Raw genomic sequence first — 21,851 nt, forward strand, 5'->3', positions numbered from 1 at the left:
ATTCAGAGGAGATGAACTGAGTAATAAGAGAACACTAGAATCTCTTGCTTCCCTCCCTCCTTCCCCCACTTCTCCCTGCTCCCTCTCCAATTTCAGTGATGCAGGCCATATGAATAATAGAGATAGCTACACTGAAATAAGAGGAATAACTGCAGTACCAGCAGTCCAGGGGATAAAAAGATGCGGGTCTGGACAAAAGGGAGTACCATATATCTGTCCCCTTGGAGTAGGCAATGGTGGGGAAGTAAAGTGGAGTAAATCCTGTTACATGACTATAGCAACTCTTACAGTTCGGAGACATTAGGGAAGCAGAATGAAAGCTATACCTACCAAGATGAACCCAGAGAAAGAATGAGACACTTCAGTAGGATCACAGGAGTGTAAAGAAACTTGTATATATCTGCATAAGCCATATCAGTTCTGCATATTAAAAACCACTATGGTCTCCAGGGATGACATTTAGAAGCCTTCATGACCATTGGCAAATTGTTGCACATTTAAAAATCAGTGGAAATTACCAAGTCTTTAAGATGCAATTCACCTCACAATGTAGCCAGGGTCTCATCTTCTCAAGGTGTCTCGCCTTCAGATCAAACTTTCCTGGATAAAGACTGAGCCTTCTGCTTTGATTCATGATGGATTCTGCAGAAAGTGCTACAGAAAGCAATCTGGTTTCTCCTTGCTCTCTGAAGTTATTTGTCTGGATGCAGTCAGTTTAAGCCCCTGCTTTCTCACAGTCTCTCCCAGAGGTAGGTGGCAGGGACTTGTTCCTCTGAGTTGCAAAAATACTTCAGAAGAAACACTCAAGTATATTGTACCAAATCCTCTCTGTCTTCCATGTGAACCTTGTAAATAAGAGCTATGTTAACCAGAACCGGTACTATTCTGCTGTACTTTCTTCTTTCGCTGTGTGTGCACATGTGCATATACAAATTTGCTCCTTTTCTACTCCTAGGTCAGTAATGTAATAGGCTATGCATTGCACTTCAGGTTAGACAAAAGTCTTGTTTACTCAGTTACCCTTGTTTTGCATTGGATATCTTCCTATTTGCTGGAACTACAGGAAAACAGGAGGAACATTATAATATCAGTTCCCTAGCCAAATAGGTTGATGAAATCATATAGCACCTCTATGGAGATTTGCGCATGTTCAGCACACTCCAAATGGATGTCAGCTGCAGTCAGACCTTACCTCTCTCCACTTGTAAGGAAAGAATAGCACCATACATGCAGAAATTAGAATTTTGTCTTATCTTGAGATGTTCTCAGAGAGATTATATTATTGTGAATGTCAAGCCCAGCGGTTCTTACAGATCTCTTTATGTAACAGTAGCAGAAAGAAAAGAAAGAATTGAGAGGCAACAAAGTTCTTGATCCCATCTGGGCAAAGAGTACAAAGGGAATCATCATGTCTTCATGAAGAGAGTGATGGTGATGGAATATTAACAGAAGAGGCAGAGTCCCCAGAGTCAAACTCTGTAGGAATGAGTAAAAGCCACAGAAGGAAATGGAGGCTAGAGAGAAAGGCCCACAGTAAATATCTGCAGATGCTGTTGTTTGACATGGGGGCTGAACCAACAAGGACGTAGTCACACACTCACGTAGCACCTACTAGCCTTAAAAAAAAAAAAAAAAAAAAAAAACAACAAAAAAACCCAACAGAATAAACCCCAGCCTCACCGGTGGAGGAATATTCTTTTCAAGATCAAAAGTCAAGCAGCAATAAAATCCGTGTCAAAAAACATAGGCGGAGGAGGTTGTGCATGCTCACTCATGAACATCTGCACTAAGAAGCCACTTAAATAACCATGCAACAGCATGGAAGAAACATCTGCAGCGTGTAGACCACCAGCTGTGCAGTAATAATACTTTGAATATCCAGAGTGCCTTTCATCTGAATACTGCAAAGCATTTTCCAAACAAATTAAGCTTCACAACACCACTGTGAGCTTCTTATTTAATGGTAGGATTATTTCATCCTGCACCAAAATGCCATTGCTGCCAGAATGAAAAGTAACACCTGTTTATCATCTCACAGAGATGTTGTATGATTTTCATGACAGGAAGTGACAAAAAGGCTGTAGCTAAGTTAAAGTGCAGGAAGACTTGAGGTGGTCAGAATTATATGTTTAAAAATGAAACTCAGAAAAACAGAGTATTACACCCCACACTCCACCCCCCCTTTACTTTTTATGCAAACTGCCACATTAATTTTTATGCCCACATGCTATTACTCTTTGGTCTGTATTTCACATTGGGAAGAGAGAACTTCCTTGGGTATATACTTGTAGGGGTGTCTACAGATGTGCTCAGAAGTACAAAAAAACCACCTTTCTTGCTTGTGTACACTCAATAAAATGTATTGCTGTGCATTGCAAATAGCTTTCCTTTGTACTCCTTCAGATCTGTTTTTATAAGGCATCCTGATGATTATACTACAGCACTGACTTGAAGGCAGCATGCCATCTATTAAGTCCTAAAACAAACTTCTTGCTGTGTGCACTTTCAGCCCCACAGGATACTCTATGTAAGCAGTATTCTGATCTGACTGGACCGAGTTATGAGATCTGACTGTACGTTTCTCAAGAGCAAGGAGAAAGGCAGAAGAACATGACACTTGAAGATAAGAAATATTACAGGCAGCCCATTATTATTTCCTTTCTCTGCTTCTTAATACACCCACTTTTCAATCTCATTGAAATGTTAGTGGAGGAAGCAGTTTGAGGGGGAAGCTATAGCAGCAAAGCAGGCTGGTTCTTTATTAAATGAAGCTCAGTATTGGCAGAACAATGTCTAATACTGTATGGGACAGACTGTCATGAACTCTGCAAAGCTAGACAAACATACATGTTTAAAACTTAAACATTCTGAGGGCAGCAATGAGATTCTGATCTGTGCTTGACACTAGAACCCTAGGATCTTAACCCATGAGTAAGGCATTTTGATGTTATGGTTAAATAAAAAGAGTAGCTAGGACTAGGAAATTACTAATTGTATTCTAAGAAATTGTTAAGTGTGTTTGGCTATTATGCAAATAGCTCTAGCTTTGGCTAAGGAGTATATTTTAAGTATTTCTACATTCACCATCTCTGAGCTGGTCCCAGCTGGGCATGTGGTGGTTAACCTCAGGCCAACTTCTCCCTTCTTCCAAAAAGCTGGTTGCAGGAGGACACAGCCTGGCTTGAGAAAAGAAGGCTCTTTCATGGTTAAGATTTTCCAGAAACACTTGGTGTTGGTATAACTCCGTCCCTGTTGAAGCCCAGGGTAAAATTTTCTTTGTCAGTAATGCCAGGCATGGTTGGCCAGCTCCAGCTGCTTTTAACATCTCATCCTACATGACCTGCTCTGAAAAAGTTCTCTCATACTCACATACTGACTTTTCTCCAGAAAGAGCTGTTTCTTTTCTCCATGGATGCAACTGAACACATGTGCCAAGTTGCTCACTATCCCGCCAGGACAGACTACTTCATTTCAAATAAACCATAAAATGGCATGAATTACTTGGGGAGAATAAAATGTTCCCTTTCAGTATGTACATTCATTAGTTTTTCTCTTGTATGCTGGTTTTCCCTGTTTGTTTCATATAGGATTTTCCTTAGCCATATTTCAAAATAGTGAATAGGAGTATTAGATCTTAAAAACAAAAAGTTACCATTTTCAGTTCCATCACATGTGAGATAAGCAGTTCATCTACTTTTTGTGTACGACCTCAAGCTGCCCACACAATCTGACCCATTTAGAACAACAGTAGCAAAGTGTGAGGGACTTTGAAAGGTTTCTGTCCATAGGAATATCAACATTTGTTACCAACATCTATTTCTATTTTGGTTTTCTGAGATCTTAACATTTGAATTGTATTTTGTGTTTCAATTCAGATAGATAAACCTCAGAGCTTAAAGGGTAACAAAGCTGAGACCTAATCTGCACACAAGCTCCAACTCACCAGCTGAAATGATAGCATTTCATTGTTTCCACAGGACAAGGACAAGAACCAAAATCTCCAATTCCAGATCCGACATCTGTTCCAATTTAGTAACAAACTAAACTCATTCTCCATCCCCCATACGCATATCCGCACATACACACAATGGAACACTCAATTTTAAGGACATTTGCCTCTGGATCTGGATCCATGTTGGGCCACTTCTAGTTTCCAGACACAACCATAAATCAGTCCAGTTTCACTAGAAAGAGCAGAGATTCAGAGAGAGCCCCCAGCAAGGATCTCTACCGAAATCTGGCTCTGCAGTAATACATTATATTCGTTTTCAGCAGTGGAATAATATCACATACGAACCAATTTATGAGATTGTTCCCCCTAATCCTCCTGCATCTGGTCCTTCACAAAGCTTATATCTATCTTCAGAAATCACATGAAAATCTTGTATTTTCCCAAGTCTGCTTTGAACCACTGCTGTTTAAAGCAGAAAATGAAATATGGTAGCAAGAGGAACAAGAAGAGCTGCAAAGGACAGCAAGGTGGATCCTCTGCTCTGGCATGCTGGAGCCCATTAGCCTGCCCAGCCGCATGCCTGGACTCAGTCCTTTGCTGCCCAGCTGTAAGGCAGCTTGGCCCAGCAGCACCATGGAGCTGGAATCAAAACATCTTCCAGCTAGGCAGCCGGCTGGTTGGTTTGGGAGGCTCAGCAGGGAGCCACAGTGATCTCATGGATAACTAACCTCAGGCCTTGACTTGACTGCTTTTGTGGTGATCCCAGAAAAAGTAGACCCCCTGTCCACTTCTCACCTCAGGTGCCTCTTCCTGCCTCAGAAAGTGCTTTTCTCCCTTCTCTTTATATTCAAACAGAATCCAAAAGTTGAGGAAATCAGAAATACATCGTTGATGTGCTCCAAAGATTGCAAACTGTAAGGTGGGGAGGGAGCTGATCACCCACAAACAGGTTGCTGCTTTGCACCATGAACTCCACGGGGGTAATAGCCAAACTACCATTTTGTGGTTTTTATGCCAATCAGAAACTGCTAAGATACAAAGCAGCACTGAATGCCTGAGATCAGCAGGTAAGCCTCAGAAGCATTTCATTTTCCCATGGTCTGTTTTCATACTTCATTTCACACACAAGTACATGGGCAATTTGGAGCCTCGAAAGTGAATGCATAGCACAAGTCAATGCACTGTAAAAAATATTTACAGCCCCAAAGCATAACTACATTCATGTGCTAATACAGTAAATATTTTTAAAGTCAAAGTAGCTTGAAATGTCATTCTTCCCCAAATGTTTCCTGCTAAGCTTGTGCAGCTTGTGTGCTTTTTAACTTGAAAAAAAAACCCTAACTTTTGTGTTTACAAAACACTGGCAGGGTGAGAGCCCTGGCACTAAAATCTGCTATTTAACAAGAAACGAAGTGAAGCAATGTATTTCCACAGAGTATTGACAATGATCCTGCTGTACAGGTGGGGAAAGACTCCAGCATCTTTACATAGCTTCTGCTATGCCACTAATTTATGTAGAAGTCTAATAACAGAAGGAAGTCACTATCACATTTAATGCGACTTGCTTACTGCTCACTGAAGGCAAACAGCTTTCAGCCTCAGGCTCTATTCAAACCAGAGGCAGTTGTTAAATTATTTGCATTGGTGGTCAGATCTCACATCTATTGGGATGGAAAAGAGAAATGATGACAAGTCTTAAGTTTGTTCATTACAAGTTCAAGGCAATGGGCAGATCCAACCAAGGAGCCTCTACCTTCCCCTTAGGGACCCAGTTATGGGGAAGCATGGGAATGGCGACAATTTGGGAAGTGATTTGTCCCACGTAACATGCAAGGCATGTCTTCAGCAGGGGCAGAATGGCAGAGCTGTCTCTGACCCTATCTGCCATCCTCCCCATTAGTCTGCCTCACAAGGCACTTCATCACTATCGAGTCTATGCCTCAGACCATCTCTGCATGGTAGGCAGAACCTCTCTCATTTTTTTTTACTTCCAGAGCATTCCTGAGGACAAACAAAATATACAGATCATGCCCTGTGACCACAAAGTGATATCTAAATCATGTTTCTGGGATACACATGCTTCCTAGGGCTTCATCTGATGCTGCCTGGAGCACTGTAAACATGTGCTATGTGGTCTTTCCAAATCCCAAGCATCCGCAAGTGCAAAAGTAGTGCACAGTGCTGCATCTGACTTACAAAAGCAGTGGGGAATATGCGCAGAGGTGGAAGATGCCCCTGCCTCTTCACTATTATCATATTACTTGTCTAGTATTTACCAGATTTTCTAGACATATGTTTTCCTGGCCCAAGGTCTTGGCTGTGTCATTTTAGATTAATCAGGCCTGAGCTATCCAGGTTAAAAATGGGGTCATGAGGGGTGACATTCAAAATGGAGAGTTTGTCTTGACAACAGAAGAAACAAGTGCTGTCCCATATAATCTGAAATAAAACGGCAGCAGTTTTCCAGCAACTTTGTGAAAAATCTGTTAAACTGACTAGACTCCATCAGTCATGATGACAATCCCAGCATGTATTTTCTTTTTCCTGTTTTCTGTGCAATAAAGTGACCCAGAGATGTTTTTACATTCATGAAACAAATAGGGAAATGTCAGGTTAAAGGCTGAAAAGAAGAACTTTGCTAGGAGCAACGTTTCTTTACTGTTACAATTATTTACAATTATTGTTAATATTATTGTATTACTAAACAAAATAGCTCGATTGTTTTACGCAGCAGAGGTTGCAGGCCTTATGATTCATTGTTGCACGCACTCTAGGGTAGGCTTAAAACACACTTCTATATTAATCCTGAATATATATGAACCTGCACGTACAATTTCCTCAGGTGGTCTCAAGCAAATCATCTCACCTGCAGTGAGACAGATGAAAACTGTGCTATTAAGGTCTGACCCTGAGCTGATGTAAAGTGGAGGAGAGCTATAGAAATTGCCATGCCACAGGCTTGTACTGAGAGCATCCCCTGGAGCCAGTAAGAACCAGCATATATGGTCCTAACTCTTTGCATGTACTGCACCGCAAAGGGACAGTCCCTCTAAAGCCATCCATTTACACAGCAACAGTCAAAATATATTTCTCCATTTAGATACCCCATTTGCATTGTCAGTCACACTCACAGTCTTATCTCCAGGGAACTTCCAACTGCTTCATATTCTGGTTGGAGTGCAAATTCCTATGACATGAAGCAAACACCTCTGGCCCCTGGAGCAGCCCTTTTCCCAGAAACCAACATAGGAAAACCCATGGCACTCTAAAAGACCACACGGCAGAACTGAACCTCTTCATTCTAAATCCACTTTTATTGCTGTTTCCAACCATCACAGGAATCACACCACATGCCAGTCAGAAAATGCAGACACCAGAGATTTGCTAAGTGGCAAATACCTTTCACTTGTGAGTTGCAGATCAAGCACCCAGCTGCTGCCCTCAGCACTGGACTCTCTCCCCAGAACTCATAGGGACTCTGAAATGTGGCGCTAACCTCACCGTTCCAGTCATTAAATTGACAAAGGTGCCAAATCTAACCTCTACAGCCTGCCTCTCCAGCTTGTCTTCCATAAAACATACTCTCCAGCAATGCTGCCATAAGCTCAACAGAGAACATGGACCTTAGCAAAGCTGTTGGGTTCATTGGAGACCTAAACCCGGAAGAGCAAGCCCCTCCACAAGCACATTTCTGCTCTCTGCCCACTAACTGGGCAACAAAGACAAAGTGAAAACTCCAGTGCTGAGCCAATGGATAAGCTGCCAGGAAATTTCAAACCGCTCCAAGCACGACAGCCAACGGAAACCATGACGTTAAGTTCAGAAAAAGGTCACTGCTTCAAAATCTTTTTCTAAAGAGAGATTTTGTTATGGTTTTCTTTTGCAAACTTGCATCAATAGAGCTAGAGTACCAGAGAGAGACAGAGAAGAATGGTCAATGTATAAAAGAGATGCAAAATAAATTTTAAAGTACTTTTTGCCTGGGTGGTTCAAGAGCATGTTTTCAGCCTTTGGTACAATGTATGGATCTGCAAAACTCTGCACTGATGGGCATGGAAGTCTCCATGTTCTGCACAGCTGACAACCCACCTGCACCATAAGGTCAGTAGAGTTGGACAGACTCTACAGTAGTTCCTGACAACCATTTAGAAGGTTCTCTCTGAATTTGGAGGCTTTATCTTGCATACTTACATATTTTGACTTTGACTGATCCATGTGACAGAGAGCAGAGCTGGGACCAAGCCTCACGCCTTTCATTCATCCAGTTCCAAAACACCAGCCACCTTCTGAAGGTGTCAAAAGAACTGTATACTTAGTAAAAAACTTTGGAGATTCAAAATGAAAGTCCTTGGACACCTGAAGAAAAGGGATTACTTCCTTACAATGGGACTCTGGTCTTCTCCTGTGTCTAACTGGGCTACAGCTGAGTATATCACCACTCTGCTTGCAGGTTTTCTATTTAGTGTCGTAATAACACAGAGAAATATTACATTAAAATGGGTACTGCTCTCCCTCATTAGGATTGGATCACCTTTGTATTAAACAAGAAAAACAAACAAACAAAAAAAACCCACCAAAACCCTCTGGTTTTTCTGCCAAAACCTGCGTGCTCTGCCTTGACTAAGGTCTTCTAGGAGCTCTGCACAAGCTAAGACAAAAGATTTGAGGTATTTTGTCTTGTGCAATTTGAATATAGATTTAGTTTTTTCGGAAGTAAAATAGAAACATGATGCCAGTTCTGCCCCAGGTGTTTTCCTCTCTCTTCGTGTTGTGTTTCATGGCAGCTTTCCATATTTGAAGGCTATCATACATAGAAACCTATCTCTTATAACAACCCACAATCATTTACACGACTCTCCAGATCAATCCAACATAAGAACCATGTGTACTCAGAGACAGAAAGAAGGTTCAGAGATGATCCAAGCAACCAGCATGACTACACTGCTGAGAGAGCTGTCAGTCTGAAGGTCACTTCTAATCCTGCTGGTTGGAAATAAATAATTTGGTAACTGCCTGCTAAAGAGTTCTTGCTGGGCTGTCAAAATATTTGTCTGTAATCTGTTGTGTAGACCCCAGTAGGGTCCACTTCTCACAAGGTGATCACTTGAAGTTTCTCTAAAATAAATACAGAGCAAAAACAAGTTACTGAGTGTGTTCAGAAAAAATCAACTCACAATGGAAACCCAGGAGGAGACACCAGCAGATCTTCTCTCCCTCATGCCCACCACATGTGCACCTCCAGTGTGGAGTCCTCTGATAAAGAATTAAATGACTTGTGGATAGGAAACGACAAAGGGCAATTAAAATAATATTTCTCATGGCTTTTCTCTAGTGCTTTCTGCAACACAAATGTCAGAAGATTAATTTGTTTAATGTCCACAGATGCAACGGTAACCACAATTGCTTCCCGAGGAACATTCAGTACAGCAAGACTCCAGGTCCATCTCTGCCACCACAGCATTTTTCCACAGCATCTACTGGGGACTGCCACTGCTGAGAACACCAGCATGCGGTCCTGAAAGCATGAGGCACCCTGCCTGAGCTCAGAAAGCCAGGTCTGCTATCAGTAGGGGGGGAGAAAACCCATGCTATCTGCTAGAAAGAGACCAAGAGAGACATCATGCAACCATGGGCTACAGCACACCCTACGCCACTTAAGGCAAAACTCTTGCTTCTCCAGTTAAATCAGTATTAAACTCATGACACTACTCCTGAATTTAAAATATTATCAATGAAAGGAGAAGAAAGATAACAAGATTACCCATAGAGGTGTTGCTACACACTGAACTACATGACCGTGTCCTTACATGCATGCATAAAAACTCACACAAGGGCTTTCACTGAAGCCCAGCAGTGACTATTCGCCCAAGCAGTTGCCTGTTGCTGCACATAAAATGCTTATCATATCCAGCCTGGCCCACTGCATGTTAAGCACATTCAAGTAAGAAGTCAAGTGATTTGTTCAGGGTACTTCCTTTTTTGGTAGACGACTTTGACCTAAATGCTTCCCTTTTCTGAGTGACTATCAAAGTTTTCAGAGTAATGGGAGGAAGGTCTCCTCCTGGGCATCACAGGAGCTTAGGATGTGTCAGATAAATGCATCAAAGAGGAGATTATTCCTGAACGCTAAACACTCACTGGAAATATATATGACAGCCCCAAGGCAGTCTGACACTAGCATCCCTCAACTGGGGCTGTTAGACAAACAGCTCATATTTTACTCAGTGAAAAAATCGCACACATTATGGTTCTCTGATGCTCTTTAATCTTAACACAGCTGCAAGCTTCTTTCAGCAGAGAAACCTTCTGGGTGAATGTGACCTTTGGATACATCCTTGCATGTTCTCTGTGGTGGTATTTATTGTTACAGTCAGGCTAATGATTCACTTTGTGAACAGCCCTGGGAGGGATCTTTTTTTCCAGCAGCCCCACAGACCTGTAAACATATTCCTCCATCACTGTCACACCTGTACTGCAAAAAAGGGAAAACAAAGGGTCAACAAAAAAAAAAAAAAGGTATTATTTCACACTTCCATTTGGATTACTGCACAGAACAACTGCATTCATGTTTACAAGATATATAAGGGAATACTATTAATGTTAAGGGAACTGGCTTCTGGTAGACTCTTTAAGAAGTTATTACTGTTTTCTGGAAACACTAGCTACCAGGACATAGTGCATTTTCCTGAGCCAAAAGGACAAGTAAGGAGTCACTGTGCTTGAAGAACATTCCCATTCAAAGCAGGCAGTGGACACTTAAGACTACAAGAGAGGAGGACAAAACCAATACAGTCCTTGAAAACTAAGTCACGTGTCTCTTTGCCAGCTTTCAGAAATACGATTAATCTTAAGATAAAGCTGGTTCTCTTGCAGTTGACACTCAATATTACATAAATTGTTTCTGTTCCTATTGCACATAAGCCTAGTAATCCTCTCTTGGTTGTTCCACACTCGGCTCACAACACAGTCCTTTTGCTGAGCCACCAAGAAGCCTGAATTTAGTCTGACTGTGTAATTCGACAGGCTCCAAGCTGCCAAGGAAGGGAGGTGTCAAAAACTCCTGGGTAAACTACTCTACTACTTCAACAATAACCCTGTTGAGTGGGTTATTGGGCTACTTCATGAAACACAATTCTGTCTGGAGCCCTGAGAGCTGAACTAGCCCCACTCTCGCCACTGACAAAGATGAATCAAAGAGTTGGTTCATGTCAAACTAGAAGGCGTTCTCACATCTGAATGGAAAGCAGACTTAAGAATTTTATTAGTACCTTAAGCTTGAAAATGAAGGATGCTGCCAGCCTCAAGCCAGCATCTGCAAGAGATTAATTTCATAGAGACTGTTAAAAAAATAGCAGTGTTCAGATCTTTAGCAATGTATGTAATTCAGGCAACAGTCAGAAGTAGGCAAAAATACATATGCTGTATAGGTAGGAGTGAGAGTCATGTTATGAGATCAGGCTCTGATCTCTGACTTTCCTGGCTCAAACTCTCTTCTTTCAGGCACCTGATGTTTTTGAATGATAAAACTTCTAACACAAAAGCAAGAGTAGTGGTGACCTGGAATTAATTCAGCTGCATTTTCTTACTTTCCAGAAAGGAGCAGTCCATGTCACAAAAGTCACCAGATTGCTTGCAGTAATTCTGAGACACTCAAGGACTGGATAGATACAGGGATGATACCAACTGTGGACGTCATCAAGCTGTGCTGTCACAGCCCGAGATGGAAACATAACAGTAGGGCACAGCAAGAAGCTCCTGTTGCTGCTGTTCATATTGTACCCACTCAACACACAATGCTCCCTCCCTTAGGCTACCAATCCAGCATTTTCATGTACCCTACATGACCCCATCAATTGTATGTCAAAGGGGCATATCCACAGTCAAAAGGTTCTTTAAAGCAACACTGTAATGTTAATTTCTGTACAGCATTGTAACAAACATAAACTTTGGAGTCATTCTAAAAGTCAAAGAAACAAGTTCCTATCCTTGGAAGAGGTAGCTATTGGATGTCTATACCACGCAACCTTCTGTTTTCAGTCAACATCCAGATTTGGTAGGCCTTAGGGGAAAAATCAAACTTAGTTTCCCCTCAGTCAATATTGGTTCTCAAGTCAATAAATCTTAATATTGACCACAACATAGAAGCCAGTAACTGTTTAATATCTTCTTCTGGGTTTTAATTATGAACACTGAGGAAATTTGTCAACTCCTGACTTCCTAGTCATATGGAAAAGCTTTTAAACATTCTGCATAAACCACTGTCGATCAGGCCTATCACGGTTATGGAACTAAAACATACTCCACCAACAATTCTCTGAGCATGTACACAGGGTCTTTAACCTTGGCATGACTTTGAACCCAGTGCCTGCATCTGCTGCAAGAACAGTGAAGGTAATAAACAGTGTCTTTTCATGTCGCAAGAGACGTTATTTCTAGTGCCACAGTTAAATTACCTCTGCCTGTATAAGACTGTAACTTCCATAGATGGGGAACGTTGACAAAAATCCCTGTGGTATTCCATAAGTAAAAAGTGTTCCTGGCCAAGTACTTTATCATTTGGAAAGAAATATGAACAGCACTGAGAGACAAAAAGAAACAAAAGAGACAGGTGAAGGAAATTCTGGGGGCTATGAGACAGCGCACAGTTTGCATGCAGCTGATAAAGAGAACCATGCAGTGTGAATTCCTCGCCTCAGAAACCAGATGGGAATCCTGGCCAGGGACATCGCCTGGCTATCCTGTAACACAGGCTACGGCTATGGAATAGATTATGTCAAGTCAGGCAGCAGTCTAGACGTCTTGGGAGAAAGCACAGGTTCATGAGAGAAAACCCTGCCGGAGAAGTTCGTTCCCTCATTGTCTTTCTGCCACCATGTTTTGTGTGATCTCGCCTGGCTGTGCAGAGTACACGTTTCACAGATGCCCGCTGACTGCGTTCTTCACCTACAGGGGATGGATGGACACCAGTTTGAAACAACTGTCTAGAGATCAAAATACAAACTATCTGGAGATCAGTACAGGTGAGTTAAAGGTGAAGATGAGCCAAATAACCCTTAATAACGGGTTGAAATGTCTGTGTACTCTATTACCATTTTGTGCTCATGAGTATTTTTGAAATCAGACATTTGCTGCTACTGGTTGCAGTGAAGATCTGGGCCTTCTGTAAAGTGAGGAATTGTGATGCAAATAGTGGCAACTACATATTTCAGATGCTGACAAAACACAGCCTATTTAATATATAGAACCTGAGGGCATGTTAACAACCTCAGTGGCAGATAAAAAGACACTGGTTTATGGGATCTGTATAGTTATTCTCCCATTACAGAACAACCTCCAGCCTCTCTAAGTGATATCTTGGTGATCCTTCTCTATTTTGTCAGCAAATCATCTTTGCCCTTGGAAACAAGGCCAAGAAGTATATTTCTCATGCCATGCAGTCTATAAGCCTTTTTTGAAACAGTTTTCTGTACCCACAGCAAATCTTGAAACCACTGAAAGTTTATGTCACCCTTCAAGGACATCTATGATCTATGTCATCACTTTGCCATGATGAAAAATATCCCTCCAGAGAGTATGGAACTTTTTTTCATGAAGAAATCACTACAACAGAGAAGAACCACATAGACAGACAGATGAGCAGAACGACAAAAATAGAATTTCAAATCTCAGCCAAATCCTTCATATCTGAAAACAGAGTATGGGTTTTTTCTTGCATATTGACTCCTCCTGCTCCAAAAGTAAATCTTTTATAGCCCATGCCTCAATCCATTACTAGGTTTTGACTTGTTTTAAGGTTCTTACTTGCCAAAGTCACATTGCTGCATGGAGTATTAATGAGGTTGTCATTTAACTGGGCCTTACAAGAGCAGAGAAGATTTAGTACCTTCTTAAAAAGACTAGCAATGCTTTCTTCTGAAAGTTTGAGAAGAATTTGTGCTTTGACAAAAGTAAGACAATACACTTCTTGTGCATGTGAAACCTCTTAAATCCCGTCAGAAGAACTTGAGCTTGAGGCCAGGAACCAGGCACTTTCACATTTTAATCTCAAATCTGCTCTTGGCTTCCTGCACAGCAAAGAACTCTTTCTTCATTTCAACAACTTTAAACCAGGGTGCAGTGAGAATTAAATGTTTACACTGCAATTTGAAAATGTAAAGTGCTAAGAAGGAGCACTTAGGAAATGAACTTTGTAAACTTTTTCCTTGCTGCCATGGTATCCACCATCCTCAACAGTCTCTTACTTCATGTACTCATAGACTACATAACCTTAAGCACTCACTCTCTGTAAACTACATACCTCACTTGAGAGCTGATGTACAAAAATCAGCTGTCTGAATACCTTAACACTTACGACAGCTTCCTCTGGACTGATCATAAGAGAAATGATTTGTTATTAATTTTCACATGCTGGATTTATTTTAGCTTTTATGTTTCAGGAATATTATATAAACAGAATGTTAGTTGTAGGAGTACCCAGGATTGCAAGAAAACATATGGCTCCAACTCCCTTCAGTATTCCCAGCACATTCCCCACCAATTTTAATCTCAACTGGCTGAAGTGGGAGAGTCAGGGAGACACTTAAATGCTCTCATCCTCTGCATATCATGATGAAGAGGTGAAATCACAGCACCTGCTTTCACATATGCATAGCCCTCCATTTGCATGAAAATATAACCCTATTGCTCCCTTTAGGTAAGGAAGGGACTGTTCATCGTGTATTTTGGATCCAGTGGCATTTTAGTTCTACCCTTGCACCAGGATGGCACTGGCAATCTCCAGTCTTGAGGCCTCAGCATGTTAGCATAAGTCTATACCTGCTCTGATGAGTCCACCAGAGGCAGAGTTAATTACAAGAGCACAGCCACACACGTTTATAAGTGGTGTCTCAACAGTTTAAAGGGTAGGTGAATCTGACACACATACCCCTGCATCCAGCCTGTGCCGCATACCTTACCCAAGATTAGTTATTGTGATGGTAAATATTTGAGATGGATAAATACATATTCTTGTATAAACACAAGTACCTCTACCCATTCTTGCCTTACTTCCCACAAGTCTGCTCTTTGCTCTGGTGTTGCAATGTCCTAGGGTACAATAATCCTCAGGTGCCAAGATTTGCCACGGGCAGGTCATGAGCTTTTGCTGTCATGCCCCAAGCCATCATCAGCACTGGCCCTGCCACATACAGCTGTGACCATCCATGTCCTCACAGATAAACGAGGGCTGCGCCTGCCTCCCATCATCCTGCTGGCGCCTGGTGCTCAATCTGCTCTTGGTCTTGGGGCTCCACTGCCCAGGGAGTGAACATTTTGCAGGTTGAAGAGCAGCAGTAGGGTCCTCCCAAAATGGCTTATCTGCACTTGTTTGCAAGGCTGCATAAATCACCAGTAATGTGAGGTGCTGATTCCTTCATGTGCTGTGAAGACTGAAGGGAAAATGAGGCTTGAGTAATTAACAGAAATTAATTGCTTTATACACTAGCACTTTGCACACTTGAGAGAGCAGGTGTGGAGTATGGGACCTTCACAGGCCTGTCGATATAGTGAGCCCTTACATGGACAGACAGAAGAGGATTTGCCTTCACCCCAGATTGCAACTTTATTTCATAGACAGCTACTAAAAAGCTGACATACTACAAAGGTCCCTGGAGATCTTGAAAACTGGGAACACCCCAGGTTTTTTGGATGCCTTGTGAGATTTTGGAAACAACAGCAAAACTGAAGGAAAAACCTTCAGCTATTAAAAACACCCACAAGAAAGCTTTCAGCTAAATCTAACCCATATAAATTCTCCAGAATGGGCTCCTCGCATGTGGCAAGTCAGCTCTCTGAACGACAGCGAGAGCAAGCTCGATAAGCTCCTCGGAGCTGTCAAAACCTTCCTAAGGCAAACTTTCTACAGAAAAGTTTTTTGTGCTGGTCACAGCTCACGTCCTGCTTTGTCTGGTTATCCTGCCAGAAGCATAAATGAACTCATAAGAATAACAGGAGGATTAGGTTAAGCTTATTTTTAAAACGTTTCCCACAAATTCGTCTCATTTGCCTGCTTATAAACACCCTCGTTCATCTTTGCTGTGTGTCTAATTAGGCAGGATATACTGCAGGTGGCTTAAAATAGGAGCTGAAATATAGTAGCTTTGCAGTTATGCATGTTAAAGGAAAGGTAATTAAAATTTCATGCTATGAGATGTAAACTGATCATCTCAGGGGCCTGAAAGGGATTTCTCCCCCATACATGACATGGCACAGTTGGCCAGCTACAGTATGGGTGGGTTTCCTCTTCCTTGCAACACTTATTAGCCTCTGCCCAAGGCAGAATATGAGATCCAATGGGTTGGTTTCTTGAATTATTTATTCACAGAAATAGACATATTACCATCAGCTAAGCATCTCTGGATTTTATTTAAAATCAATACTGCAATAAAGGTTAAAACATAAAAGGCTAAAATTAAATTAAAACAAACTAGCAAAGAAAGCCCTGCTGTGAATGTGTCTTAGAGATTATTTAAAATGAGATCGAACAGAGGTCTTGGATTTTGTAGCAGCTGTAGTTAAAATCCTGCAGTACCTGACAGAGATATAGGGTGGTTGCCTCTGATGGTGCTGACAACTATTCTGAATAGCATCTTTCAAAAAAAAAGGGATTTATTTTTGCAGCTAAAAAGAATACTGGAGTGTAGCAAGTATTTTTGCTTTGGCAATGGATCAAGTTGCACCAAATGGCAGGTGGCATCTTTTAAAACATTTCCACAAGGGAGGATAACACACTGCTTTTCTACCAGTTTCTCTCCACACCTGCTCTCCTCTTGTTTTTAAAAATCATGCATTGTATTATATTACTGAAACATCAGGGGTATTTTCCAGAATGTGAAAATATTTATTAGTGTGTAACAGGGATGTGCTTGTATTTTGCCATGATAGTTCTACGGCACACTCACGCTTACTGTGAAATACTGGGATTTTAAGATTGCAACTTTAATAAGGATATTTGAGATGGGGAGCTCTGTATTAAAGAAGTTACACCTGGGCGTGTTTAAAAGCCTATCAGATAAGCTTTGAAAAATGTGAGGGACAGCAGACCTAGCATCGTATGCTTTATCTACAAAATTCTTACAGCCAAAAAGAAAGAACCATGAGTGAACTCAAGTTAGTGAAACACAGAAAAGATCTCTCAGTTGCCTGTGGCCAGGCAAATTATGTCTTCTGCCTTAGAAAGCCACCCCTTAGATTTCCCCTAGGAAAAAAGTGACAAGTAGACAGGATCTGGGAGCCCCAATCTGAACGCGTTTCACCTTGTCTACGCCAGCAAAAAATGGACCTGTTCTCTCTGAACCAGATGAAGCTTTCTTAAATTGTGGTACAGCAAATGGTGGGAAGGCCAACCAAGGATTACTAACTGATGCAAGAGATTAGTGTAAAATTAAACCTGCATGGGACAGGAACAGTCACAATGATTAAAACCTGTTGCATAAATATAGCAAAATTCCCATTGACTTCAATGAATCAGGATTTAAACCCATGACTCCAAGGCACTGTAGAAAAACAAGCAAAACCACCCTATCAAACCTTTGTTAACGTTAATCCAGGAACCACAGGTTCTGAAAATACAGTCCATATTGACAAATAAGAAGGGCATTTATGGTACCCTGCTTTTCTGTTCGATGTCTCTGTCCCTCCTACATTCCCCATATTCCCTACCATCCTTCAGGATCATTTTTGCCTCAAACTGACCTTACATTTTCACATGCAGAATCTCACATCTGTCAGACACTGGGCAATGAGGAAGACAGTATTTGGTTATGAAACACCTGACTTGAATTTCATTGAGCCAGGTAATAAACCAGAAAGAAATGAAGTTTTACCAGGCAGAAGCAGGTTTTTGTAATAAGTCTCTATATACCCGTATACATGATAATCACAAATTGAATTCTTTCCTGGAAAAGAGAGAAAAGAATCCTTGTATTGCACTTGCAACTTGTAGGAAATAATATCTCATTCAGTGAAAAGGACAGCATCAGGTAGGGTTGTGATCATGTAATTAGGCAAGTAAAACAAAACACATTCCAGACATGCCATCCTTTGAATGAAAGGAAACTTCCCTGGGTTTTAATCACAAAGTAGTGTGCTGCTTCATCTGGTTTTCCTATAAAAAAATCTTTCATTTTTTTTAAAAAAATCATTAACTTTCCATATAGGGAAGCACAAAGTGGGTCATCGGGGAAGCATGCGCTTCTCAGCTGGAAGCAAGCCATGGATGGTCCCAGGTGAATGGTGTCTGTCCAACACCACAGTCTTGTCAGATTTTGGAGCCCTCTCCACCCTCATCCCCCCCCATTCCCAATACCTCAACAGGAAAGGAGACATCTGTGAATCCTCTGGCACTGCTTCAGTGTTTTACAGCTGTAATAACCACTGATACAAAGAGAATGTTTTCTAGCTCCAAATTCCTGAGGTACTTTTCTAAACAGACACAAGTGGATGGGGCTTGGTTACGTGAAAAATACCCACCAGGGGCAGGGTTGTGGGGAAAGATGAAGAGGAATCATGATCTGCAGATAATTGAGCTCAGCTTGGCTTCAGTTTTATCTTTTCTGACCACTCAACCTATTTGTTCAAATCCAAACTTCTAATTCTTAAGTCTAAACAGTATTTTTCTGGCAGTTTACACTCACTCTTGGCTACATCAGATGAAAAATACTTCACAGATGAGGCTTAAAACAGAGGTGATCTATAGACTTATGTACATGAAGCAATTTTGCAGTACTTCTTACCATCAGCATATAGGTAGTGAGGTTTGATGCTTGCTGCTAGAAATCCCGAAGTACATCGGAGACTACAAAGTCCATTTTCTCCCATTCGTTAGCACTGTCACCCACCAGCAGTGTAAGTCATGGTGCCTTTTACCTGTATATCAGAGGTTCATCACAGCCTTACACAAGATGCAGAGGCTGACATTTAGAAGTGGTTTGGGGAATAATGTCAATGCATATAGGAGCCTAAAGTAAAGGCAGCAGGCAGCCTGGCCAGATATGTGTGGAGAATGCATTCCCAAGCACCAGTGCTCTTGTAAGGGTTGGGAACACCGGCCAGCACATTTAGGCTTAGTCCATTGCGCATTTCTCCAATGCAGATCTGCAAAGGATCACCTTGTATAAGTAGAATGATATAAAGCAGAGTATTTCTGTACAGAAAGCCTGAATTAATAAGCACTTTACAATGCAAGCAACCAAAGCTCTAGTGGTAACTTCAAATGGATGGAAGACTCAAAGATGCTGAACAGAGCAGACTGGGAAGTGGAGCATCTAGCTCACAGGAAACTCAAGTCCTTGTGCAGATTTGCTTAAAAAATACAATTATTATTTCAAATATTTCTAAATTCCTTTCTAACCAGAAGCTCCCTGGGTTATACAGCTGCTTAGTGACAATTTGCCCAAGAAGCTGAGTAAATTGTTTCATCCTGAGCTCCTCTCTGTTGTGGTTACACTGCTGCTAGTACCCAGAGCCAGGGCCAGCTTCAGGCAGGCAGTCTCACAGGCACAGGAACATCCCTACCTTAGTGTGAGGGTGAGCAGGAGCAACGGCCTCTGCGCTGTGCCAGGTCTGTGAGGGGACCAGCCACGGCTTCATGCCATCAATCTTTTTTCTCATGCCAACACCACTGGCTTACCTTGAAGGGGGGCACAGGCCAGGCTTGCTCTGGGGTGAGTGGAAAGGCAGATGTAGAGGCTGGTGCAGGAGCTGGGACAGGAGTCACTCTGGTACACAGTCAGAGCTAGAGCCACCCTTCAGTTATACCACAGATGAGCCCTGGAGCAGCACAGACAACTGCTGTGCCCACATGTACAGCCCGGACCAGAAAAACTCAGGGGGAGAATTTTGCAATATGCACCCTTGGCAGCAAACAGAGGGCTCCAGAGATCCCCGTTCCACCTACCCCTTTAACAGCTGAAACAGGCTTTTCTGAAGTAATTCTTCAGCCTACATTTCTTTTGCACCACCCTGCTGAGTGAACATAGGGGCATAACCACATGAATTTTACAGCTGTAGGACATCATTGTTAACAGGGAAAAAAGCCTTCAAACCTTCTGCTTCAAAGCCACAAATCCTTGGTCCCCATCTTTTAAATAGAGCTCGTAATTAACTTAGCAATGCTACAGCTCACATGCTCTCTGCATCCATTCATAGCATATCTGTCAAACTTAATAAAAGGGAGCTAATGGACTACACAACATTGGAATTTATGCTCTAACTCTAAACAATAATATTTTCTCTAGTTAAGTGGAAATTTTTAGAAAAACTGCAAGACTGCAGCAGTTAACTGCATGAAGTTAATTGGTTAACTGAAATAGAAACTTATTAACTGATTAACCAAGAGCTAAGATGGAGTAATGTCAGCACAGTCACAAGGAACATTTAAGACAAGAATTGCAATAAAGTAGATTTGCAATTCCTGAATGTATTTGATTAACAGATTCAAACAAATGAGGCTATTACTATGTTAATTACTGCTCACTGTAAAATACTGAACATGATTAAATTCAAGTGAGAGAAAATCATACCTCTCAGGGCAATTACAAAAGCAAAAAAAAAAAGTAACTAATTATTTGGTATGCTGTAGTCTGTTAAAAACGTAATAATAATAATAATAATAACAACAATAAAAAAATACATAATAAGAATAGGAAGAGTAATAACAATATAAAGACATGTCTCAGGAGTTAGGAGCACAAATTTTCCAATCTCAAATGGGGAAATCTACTGCATGGCAAAAGCAAGACATTGAATATTTTTCCAAAGGTATGGCAGTAGCGAGAGTCTTGAGCAATATCTAGTCATTTATGAACTCAGCTGCTGTGTAGGTGTATTAGAGATGGTGATATACCGATACAATGTTGATGTCACATTCCAAATCTGTTGGTGATACCAAACTATTTAAAAAAGCCTACTAGAAAGCCACGGATGCTAATGAGGGCAGGTGTTACTAGGAGTATTAGTCCTGTGCCTTCCTTTACAGTGTCCCTGCAGCCCAGCTTGTCCCTGTATGTTGCTGCTGTTCCTCTCTCACTGCAGTCCTCAGCCTCTGTTCGGGCCTGCCTGCTCCTGTGCCTTTCAAGGAGGGTCCCAAGAGGTGTCAGCCATGGCCAAGCAAAGCCAGCATGGGGACACACAGGGGACCTGCCCTCCATGCCACATTGCTCCCTGGCCTCACCAGGGTTGGAGTCACCCCCAGGCCCCCGCTCCAGCACATCTCAAGGATACACAGTGAGATCAGCCATGGGGTAGGGGTTGGTGAGCACAGGAAGTCCTCTTCTTCCTCAAGTCCACTAAGCTCCCCAAATCCTCATCCAAGAGCTTAAATAGTACCATAATATTTCTTCATAGTGTGATAGAGCTTTTTCTGGTAATGGCAGCATGAGAAATTCAGATGGTATCACCTATTTTTAGTGCTGCTTGTACTCAAGAGCAGCTTCAGGAGTCTGAGTGCAAGCTTTATGGCATACAAGGTCAAAGTGTCCCATCTAAAACCCTGCTACTGAGTAACCTTGGTAACTTCTTTTTTTGGCAATGACTAATCCAAGATGATTAGCCATATTAAAATATCAAAATAGACAAGAGGCAATGGTGATGACTGTTACTGCTAATCTCTTCTTCACCCAGACTTTACCAAAATCTCCTCCAAATTCAGAATTGTTTCCCTGCTTAATGAATTTGCTTCCATAGAGTTCAGCCCTAGGGGTTATTTTTAGAGTATTACTCATGAGTACTGAACAACTAGCAAGACATTAAAGACAAACAAAAAATATCAACCCAAAAACTAAACAAAACAAACCACAATTAAAAGCCCATAAAAAGTGTCTAGTTACAAAACAAAGAATTTAAAAAGTGGTATAAAATTCGA

At 41.6% G+C, this 21,851-nt stretch overlaps 1 protein-coding gene across 6 annotated transcripts in view; it reads right to left on the reverse strand.

Annotated features, from left to right (window-relative positions):
• Nucleotides 1-21,851, reverse strand: part of BMPER (BMP binding endothelial regulator) — a 153,992-nt gene that overhangs the window by 26,035 nt on the left and 106,106 nt on the right. Inside the window, exon 14 of one of the 6 annotated variants that reach the window (XM_075083609.1) lies at nucleotides 10,196-10,419. The exons of 4 other annotated variants lie outside the window; for them this stretch is intronic. In XM_075083609.1, the coding sequence (XP_074939710.1) occupies nucleotides 10,323-10,419 (97 nt within the window). In that variant the 3' untranslated portion in view covers nucleotides 10,196-10,322. Of the gene's footprint in view, nucleotides 1-10,195; nucleotides 10,425-21,851 lie in introns of those variants that run through there. One more of the 6 variants, XM_075083608.1, reaches the window with a different exon arrangement.

Source organism: Phalacrocorax aristotelis, chromosome 2 (genome assembly GCF_949628215.1).
Source record: "Phalacrocorax aristotelis chromosome 2, bGulAri2.1, whole genome shotgun sequence".
NCBI classification, from domain to species: Eukaryota; Metazoa; Chordata; class Aves; order Suliformes; family Phalacrocoracidae; genus Phalacrocorax; species Phalacrocorax aristotelis.